This window comes from Neolamprologus multifasciatus, chromosome 1 (assembly GCF_963576455.1).
Source record: "Neolamprologus multifasciatus chromosome 1, fNeoMul1.2, whole genome shotgun sequence".
Taxonomy (NCBI): Eukaryota; Metazoa; Chordata; class Actinopteri; order Cichliformes; family Cichlidae; genus Neolamprologus; species Neolamprologus multifasciatus.
In genome coordinates, this window is record NC_140439.1 from 10,110,281 (window position 1) to 10,119,636 (window position 9,356).

General features: G+C 38.8%; 1 protein-coding gene across 1 annotated transcript; it reads left to right on the top strand.

Moving 5' to 3' along the window:
* Positions 1–461: 461 nt before the first annotated feature.
* On the top strand, positions 462–9,227 carry taldo1 (transaldolase 1). Its single transcript, XM_085154376.1, has 8 exons — positions 462–659; positions 4,408–4,531; positions 5,195–5,302; positions 5,889–6,020; positions 6,681–6,856; positions 7,652–7,849; positions 8,439–8,584; positions 8,704–9,227. The coding sequence occupies exons 1-8, from the start codon at positions 560–562 to the stop codon at positions 8,734–8,736; spliced, it is 1,017 nt and encodes a 338-aa protein (XP_085010502.1). The 5' UTR covers positions 462–559; the 3' UTR covers positions 8,737–9,227.
* The last annotated feature ends 129 nt before the right edge of the window (positions 9,228–9,356 follow it).

Genomic DNA, 9,356 nt, shown 5'->3' on the forward strand with positions numbered 1-9,356 from the left:
TGATATTGCTACACAAAAATACAACATCACAAGATGTTGAGCATTAAAGTGTAATTAAGTAAGTTTAAGGAGATTAAATAAATGGTTATCAAAAGTACACACTGGTCTGAAAACAGGCTCCTATATTTGGGAGGTTGGTTGTTTTTTTTTTCTTTACCACAGGTCGAGCCAGTGCAACAGATTGCGAAAGATATAAGAAGTATCTGAGCTCCCCACCACTGAATGAGAAGTATTTTTTATATTTGGTGTTGTTGTTCAGCACTTTGGTCAGCCTTGTTGTTTTTAAAAGTACTTTATAAATAAAGCACTGGTATAGTATAGTAAATTAGGAATAATGTAATGAATTGCCCGACTGGTTTCCATTTTTAAAATAAACTGTAGACAGACGTTATAAGTGAACTTTTTTTCTGCGCACTTCCTCTAACAGGTCTCTGCGCGCCCCGGATGACGCCTTCCTCTTTTACGCCGCGCGCTCCCGTCCTCTTACGCTGGGCGCTGTGACATTCCTCCCGGTCTCACGTGTTTTGTGTGTATAAAAGGGTCCCAGTCTCGCCTCATTATGTCTAGCGGGTCACCAGACAAACGGCGAAAGATGGAGTCAGCGCTGAACCAGCTGAAGAAGCACACTGTGGTGGTGGCAGACACGGGAGACTTCAACGGTAAAACCCGTTTTATCCCATGCTAACGTTAGCTGGTTAGCATGCTAACTTAGTGACAAGGAAGGATCCAGCGTTGACGTGAATGACCGCGGTGGTGACGATGTCATGAAGTGGGTGTGAGCATCGAAGTAACTGTGTTTAGTTAGCCAGCTAACGTTAGCTATATAACTGTTTCATGTCAGTTGGAAATTAGTTTTCCGGTTAACTACTGAAGTAGATGATCCTATTACTGGCTATTAACGTTACTTAACAGTATCTACGTACTATTAGCTGCACTAGCAAACAATGCAAACTGAATAATAACACACCTCTCTTTTATTCTAATAAAAATGCTGTTATCTTTATATAATAGAATATGTGTGCGGTGTGAACGCAAAATTGATTAGGCAAACCAAAGTTGCAGACTACTGTGTGCACACTGCCTGTGTAAGTGGTTGTAAAATCAGATTATCCTTCCTCGTTTGTCCAGTTCTTGTAACAGAGGTAAAGCTCCTGTTTCTCAATAGGTCAGAATGAGGAACAGGGCTGGGAAAAATATTAGATTTACACTCTGATGCAAAACCAGATGGTTCGTCGTGCGCAGCCTGCACAGTCAGGATGACACGACAGAACTGGACTCATGTTGCCAGGCATGACTCTGGAAAGCTGATACTCCCAGATCCGTATACTTTTTATTTCTTTAGCCTTTTGCTGAACTATAAACTTAGTTTATTGCCTGTAATTTAAACAAATATGTTTTTGAATGCCTCCATAATAAGAATGGGCATAACAAAAATGCTGTGCAATACAGTCCAGTCCATTTATGTTAAAATTAGAGTTTTACCAAGAATTGGTCTGTGGAGAGAACAGTAAGAAGGCTTTGGCTTTAAGTATATATTAATCTGATAATCACCAGTTATTCATAGTTGTCTGTACTTTTAGATTTAATTGTACTTTGAGAAGTATGTATTTTTCCTAGTACAATTTGCAGATGATTTACAGCAAGAGTGTCACGTTTCACTGGTCTGTTGAGGCGACAGTTGTGATTTGATGCTATATAAGTGAAATTGAATCGAAATGGTCTGACCCACTTTAAGATCAAAGTGGGCTGTATGTGGCCCATGCTATGAAATGGGTTTGACATCCCTGCTTTACAGGAAGAATAATGTAACCCAGCAGTTTGTTGAAGAGCAAGAAAGAAGCAGATACTTTTTGTGATCAGCTGTCTCTGTCACACAATGCTGATATACACATGCTAATCTTGACTGCTATGAATACTTCTGTCACTACCACCATCAATAAAAAACAAAGATGTTTTGCAGAGGGTTGCGATAAGAGAAGTGGTCAGTCGAGATTTGCCCAACACCTCATCTGTCTTTTTATGAAATGCATTTCTCGTCTTTCACCTGTTGCAAGTTTAGACATGCGTGTTGCAAGACCAGGTCAAGCAGAAACATGTTTGTTTTCACATGAAGACATGGTGAAACGCAGTTAACCAACACAGTTTTGCTTAATTTAATGAAGTGAGGGGATAAAGTTCTCAGCAGTGGACTAAAAGTTAGTGGAGGTTGCTCTTATGAAATTTGGCTACTTGTTAACTAATTAGCCGGCATGAATATTGACGTTTTAAAGGAAAACGTGCATTTTGTTAGGGGTTCTTATTGAACAAAGACTCAAAAGTTTACATAAGAAATATGTGATTTGTCTACCAGGGTCAATACAGACTTTGAGTTGACATTGTGATCAAGGCAGTAATGTTTATGTATTTGCAGGTAGGTTATGGATATATGTTTAGTGTACAAACTTGTCTTTATGCACACAACATTTTAACTTACCAGTCAAATTAAACGCATTCACTGATTTAAAACAATGTTTTTATTTTCTTATGCTGTGGGTAATTAGATGTGATCTCATGTACTTTTAAATGTCCCTCACCTACCAAGTCATGCAAGTGCCATCATCAATTTATTTGGTGGAACTCTGAAGTATAGTGTGTGTGAATGTAATTACACTGGCATATATATACACAGTCTTGTTTATGATCAAATTTATGTCAAAACTTGAAACTTCACTGTATTTTACCTTTGGCAGTGGAGGTTTTTTGGATTCCTTTTTTTTAATGTCAAACCTTAAGTATTGGGTATGTTGTCATAATCAGCAGTACTTGAGCAGTTGATGACGAGTGTCCAGTTCAGACCTGCTGACCTGTAGAAGGAGGGGGTTGAGAGATAACGTGCAACAGGACAGACACAGCCTTTGTTCTGTGGATGAAGAGTTGGCAGCTCTGACTGAACCATGCTGCTACTATTCAGTGCTGACATAAAACCCCTGTAGTGTGTGAAAAGGCCCCACCACTCATGCATTTCAAATAAAATTTCTGTCCTGTGAACTGCAACAGGTTGTTTTCTTTAAGGCCTGTAGACTATTATATATTATTATTATATACCTTGTGACTTATTGTTATGCATCAAAGACATTAGGTTCTTTTAATTTATTGTAACGTTTTTGGAATTGTAGTTATTTGATGTTTTGCCACTAAAGATTTCATTAGTTGAATATTAATTATTAGATTAGGTTTGCACAACAGCCCTGCAGTATATTGGCAACCTGTCCAGGGTGTACTCTGCCCTACGCTTGGCCTGGTACAATTAAGTAAAGTCTTATTCAATGTAGAATATAAAAATAACAAAAATCAGTTTTCTCTTCTTTTTCTTTTTGGAGACTGTACATATTTGCACAGTAGATGGCACCATTTTCTACCTGTAGGTAGCAGTATGTTGATTCAGCATGAATGAGTTATTTTCTTGTTCTGTCAGTTCTTTTAGTCCTCTTTAACACTGATATGAATTTTAGTTGGAAAAAAAAGGAAGATCTAAACTATAGTTGTTTAGTGGGATAACCAGTCTTAACTGTGCTATTCACACACACACACACAAATACACGTGTCCTTGTTGCAATACACTGTGTCTTTGTTGGCAGGTCCTAGCTGTTACTCCTGATGGCCTAGCTTGGGAGTTGAAATATAAATTTGTATGGCAACAGAAAACTATTGTTTTTAATATAGATCTGATGTGTGGAAAGGCTGGTGTTTATATAAGGTAATAAATTAATTAATTATTAAGCACAGCAGCCAAGAGTTTCTTGTCGTTCTGTTTTGCCCCATATGATCCTGAGAACATTTCCAGGTAAAATGTGTCCATAGGCCTTTAGTTTTAATTATATGTTGTAAGCTAAGGTGGTGGAATATTTAAAATAATGTTTTTTGCTTCATGTAGTATTTAGCAAACTTTATTACCATTAGATATGTAATCCATGTATGGGCCATCAGTGGTACAGTTTGCAGGTAAGTTGGTGGGTACTTTCAGTTGCATCATTATTTCCCTAGGGGTCGCCACAGATGGATCCACATGTTGATTTCGAACAGATTTAAACAAACAAACACAAAATTAAAACACCACATGCTCTTCCTGACACAACTTTGATTTTTCGAGGTTCGGGACCAACACCAGTACAGTAGGTTGTGCCCTCCATCCTCAGGCTGTATTTTTGGGTGTCCTTCTGACTTCAAACCAGGGCTCTTTCATGTGTTAGATGAATGTGTTAACCACTGTACCACAAAGGCATTGCTTTTAGTCACTTAGCAGCAGTCTTTAAAGGGCTACCAATTAGCATAGCATGTTTCAGAGGGGGCTGTGTTTGAAACACCATCCCCCCCTGTGGTTAATGCTGTGTTTGTTTTGTTATGTTTCATCTGTAATTTCATTGGCAGCCATTGACGAATACAAGCCTCAAGATGCAACCACCAACCCATCTCTTATCCTGGCTGCTGCTAAGATGCCAGCCTACCAGCAGCTGGTGGATCAGGCCATCAAGTATGGCATGGCCAAGGGCGGGTAAGTACAGTGCACAAATGGGTCAAACACACTGTGGCTAAACTGTCCTTTAGTTAAATAGATGTTGGACTACACTGGGGGATATTTTGTGCCTCTTAGATGTCTGCACATTACACAGCTCGTCTGTGGAAGCTCTCGGGACATTCCTTAATTTACAGCAGTGAATCTAATAAAATGTGCATCTTTTCTGCTTAAACCTGATATCTGATGGATTTTTTTTTTTCTTTCATATGTTGTCGATTCATGTGGCATGGAGTTTAATTAGACATTACACACTAAATTAATCAGATTTTGTGAGGCTCAGTTGTTTAATTTCCTGTGGACTAAAAAACAACATGTCATTGTTCTCATGCCAATGAGGTTTTAGTATTTAAAAACACCTTTCGTGCCTCTTGGAAAATATGATGGGTGATAGGAAACACGTTTGTCTTGATTTCCCAAAGCTACATGGTAAACTGAAACACTGTGTGGACAGAACATGTTAAAAACATAGTAAACACCTAGACCAGTAGTCTATAATTTTACTAATGTGGACTTCTCAGCCGTTGTGTAATGTGTTCTAAAATTAAACATTTTGAAGAAATGCTGATTGGTTTTCTGACTTGTTGTCATTGTAACTGAAACGTGGAGATGGTCAGCCTTTTTGTCTCTGCCTCCATTAAGAACCGAAGAGGAGCAGGTAGCAAACACCATGGACAAGCTGTTTGTGAGTTTTGGGCTTGAGATCCTCAAGAAGGTCCCAGGCAGAGTCTCAACTGAAGTGGATGCCAGGTATATGCAAACCTATAACAAAGTGCTATTAATGACACAAGATGTGAAATGTTTACTGGCTTGAGCTTTTCAAATCTACACAGTAGACAAAGAAACTTTAAGCAATAAGGCAAATTTCAGAGGAGTTTCAGATAAGATGCCATTCTTGCACAAAAAACCTTTTATTAGAGGGCAGCACATAAGTGTTTCCTAATATATTAGTGTCATTCAGAGCATTGGGGAATATTTAAGAGCCTGAAATTGGAGATTTTAACCACTTTCTTGTTGTTGTTTTTTAACCAGCAGCTAAGTTGTGTTATTGATAATAAACAACTGGTAGAAGCTAATTAACTTTCTCTGAGAAATACAAATTGATTTAGCAAACTCTTATCATTTATGTGTTCTCTGTAAAACCAATGGGGGGGGGGAGTACCTGAATAGTGAACTGATTGAGCTACAGAGTATGGCATTTATAGCAATCTCTTAAAAGCTGTTTACCATTTAACTTGTCACAGGAAACACAGATGCAAAACAAATAAAGCAAAGAATGCTTGCGCTTAGATTTTAAAATGCCAAACAGCTGTGTTGGTTCTCATTTATGTCACAGGTTGTCTTTTGACAAACATGAAATGGTTGCAAAAGCCCTGAAGCTCATTGCACTTTATGAAGAGGCAGGCATTAGCAAGGAACGCGTACTCATCAAGCTGTCATCAACATGGGAAGGAATCCAAGCTGGAAAGTGAGTATGAAGTGTGCTATACTCTCGGATGCTGCACTTGCGTATGTGTGAGTGTATTTCATTTTGAAAGCATAAAGTCTTCTAGAGAAGGAGCAGCTTTCTTTTTCAGTCCTGTTACTGATAAAGAGACCCCAACATATATGAGCCCTTTAACTGACCTCAGATTAAGCACTGCTTTCCAATATTTGTTAAATGAATTATAGCAAACATGTAATGGAACATCAAAACACGTTTGCATAAAATCACAGCTGGTGTATTTCACTGGTCAGTCACGTCTGTGTTTACTTCTCCCCACAAACAGGAGCACATGCAGCATGAGTGCGACAACAGCTACTCAGCAAGTGTGAAACCCAGCAAACAACCACTATTTTCTGTTAAATCAGCACATTTTGTTGTAAACAAGAACATGATGTAGCTTTTACTGTGGCAAAATGGCTGCTCATATCTGGTGCGACAGTACCCACAGGCTAGAAAACAAAGTGAAAGAAAGAAACCCCTCAGAAGTCAGTGGGCTAAAGAACAACTTGTTAGTGTTTTCATGATGATCTTGAGCTTGGCCCTTTGAGAAGATGTTTGAAATGGGAGCTGGTATAACATTGTGTAACTTATTTCTGTTGTGTTCTAAATAAATTTTTTTGTTTGTTTTGCTTGTTTGTTCAGGGAGCTTGAGGAGAAGCATGGTGTTCACTGCAACATGACGCTGCTGTTCTCTTTCGCTCAGGCTGTAGCCTGTGCCGAAGCAAAGGTAACACTTATATCACCCTTCGTTGGACGCATCCTTGACTGGTATAAGGAGAATACAGATCGCAAAAGCTACGAGCCACATGAAGATCCAGGTAAAAACACTGCAGTTATGAGACGATATTGTCAGTCACCAGTTTATTCGATACACATGGCTAAAACGGACTTGCAGTAAATCTTGTGTTTTACTTTATCCATTGACTGTATCATTCTGTGGTTGCTTGTGTTAGAACCACAACAGCATCACGAAGCTATTCAGTGAAAAGAAATGTTTAATCACAACTCTGCTCGTCAGATGAGCTGAGAACGGTTTGCTTTGTGGGTGGGTGTGCATCATATCCCTTTTTTCTGTATAATTGTTTTCTCACAGTTTAAAAACAGTGCTAATAGAGATAATGTGTTTTAAAAAGAGGTGTAATTAAAATAAATGAAACTTCATTGAAGCTTCTGCAAGTGGATTACAAATTACTGAAGAAAATGGTCAGAGACACAGCAGCTCACTTATAATGCATGTGCTCAGTGTTGCTTTAGCTTTGTGGCAGTGCCAGATGATATGCAGTTAGGGAAAAGCATGTATACAAGCTTTAGTAAGTGGATGAAACATCGATTAAATTATAACTTCTACAGTGACACTGTGTGACAGCTTACCTGTCTGAGGTAAAGAATGTGATTTGATGTTTGGATCGATCACCTCTGCTCTGGGATAATTAATTAATGTAATTACAGTTTCTGATGTTGCAGGTGTATTGTGTAATATAATAATGAGTCAGCCATGTAACTGAAAACTGGATTGATTGACACCATTACCTTAAAAATCAAACTGCTACAACAGTTGTATCTTGATCAATTGGTGACCTCTTCTTCTTTGGTTGTGTATTTCTTCTTCTCAGGTGTGGTGAGTGTGACCAAGATTTACAACTACTACAAGAAGTTTGGCTATAGCACTGTTGTGATGGGGGCCTCCTTTAGAAACACAGGGGAAGTGAAAGCCCTCGCAGGCTGTGACCTGCTCACAATCTCCCCCGGTCTGCTGGCAGAGCTCAGCCAGGATCACAGTGCTGTCACGGAGATGCTCAGTGTGGAGAAAGGTACTGCTCTCTGACTGAAAAGATGCAGAATATTGCTCTCTGAAGTAATTTTGCCAGTTGTGTGTTAATTATGTTAGGGTGGATTAAAATCTGTCTAGACTACATTCTGTGCTACTGATGAGAACAATATGGTTCTCACACCCATTTAATTTGCATGCACACATGTTTTTGTTATTACAAGACATTTGCTTGTCAACAGAAAGGGCGTTTGCTCTGTGAACCACACTCATTCCACTAAACTCTAGTCACCTTATCTAAGAACTAAACAGACCTAAAAATGCACTTTGGGGTTTTTTTGGACCAGTCACAAGTCTGTCAACACATGCCATCTTTTCTGGAGAGTTTCACCTAACCATTTAAAACAGATTAAAAGGTCAGAAGCACAAGCTTTGTGTTAAAAATATTTTCTATTGCTCTGTACAAGTAGGACTTGTTTAATTATTTTCTGGTTTATGTTTCCCCAAAACCTAGGGACACTTTCCTAATGCAGAGAAGAGTATTCTAGATGCATCAGGACAGCTTTTGATTGAAATCTGTAAGCAGCCTTTCTCTGCTGCCACATTGAATCTGATGTTTTTGATTTTTGCAGCCAAGGCCTGTGATCTGGAGAAGGTCCACCTGGATGAGAAGACTTTCCGCTGGGAGCACAACGAGGACCGCATGGGTGTGGAGAAACTGTCTGACGGCATCCGCAAGTTTGCTGCTGACGCCGTGAAGCTGGAGACCATGATCAAAGTAAGATTGTTTGATTAAACAAATAAATATTACACATGCATTATGCTGTCTGCCTAAGCTATCTCCAAGTTATCCTTTTTCTTGATACTATTTTATTTTGTTTTTTTTCCTCTCTGAAGGAGAAAATTCTGAGTGTGAAGAACGGGCAGTAATTGAAACACATGTGGTGTCTCTTGCCCTGTGACAAGAGGTATGAGGAATTGGGGACCAAGGCAGTTAAGAAGGTTAACTCCTTCTTAAAAGATCCAAAGCAACGGTGGGCCTTCCCCTCCTCATCTGATCAAACTCCAGGGATCCTTCTCCCAAATTAAAACCTTTCCTCTCGTGGGCTGGTACTGACCAACAAGGTTGTTTATAAAATTGTCTGATTATTAACAGAAATTTTTACCTGAAAGGAAAAAATAAACAGCTTCATTGAAAAGATGTTATGAGGCTTAACCAAGTCTCTGTGATTGATGTCATGTGACTACTAGAAGGGAACATGGATGCTTTTTTTGTTTGTTTTTTTTTTTGGCAAGACAGGACCACAATTTTTGTACCAATTTTATTTTATTTTTTTGCCCATGACCATGTAACAATTACATTTCTACCAATCATTCCTCCTAATGTTTGATCTTTCAATAAAAAAGCATCTCAGTCTTCAGAGTTGTGTTATTTTGTGTGTTTGTGTTGTTTTTTTTTTTTTCTTTTCGGTTTTTCTCTTGCTGTCTTTAATATAAAAGACTGCAGCAGGTGTCATATATACGGGGAAGGCGTACCTCATGCAGTGCAC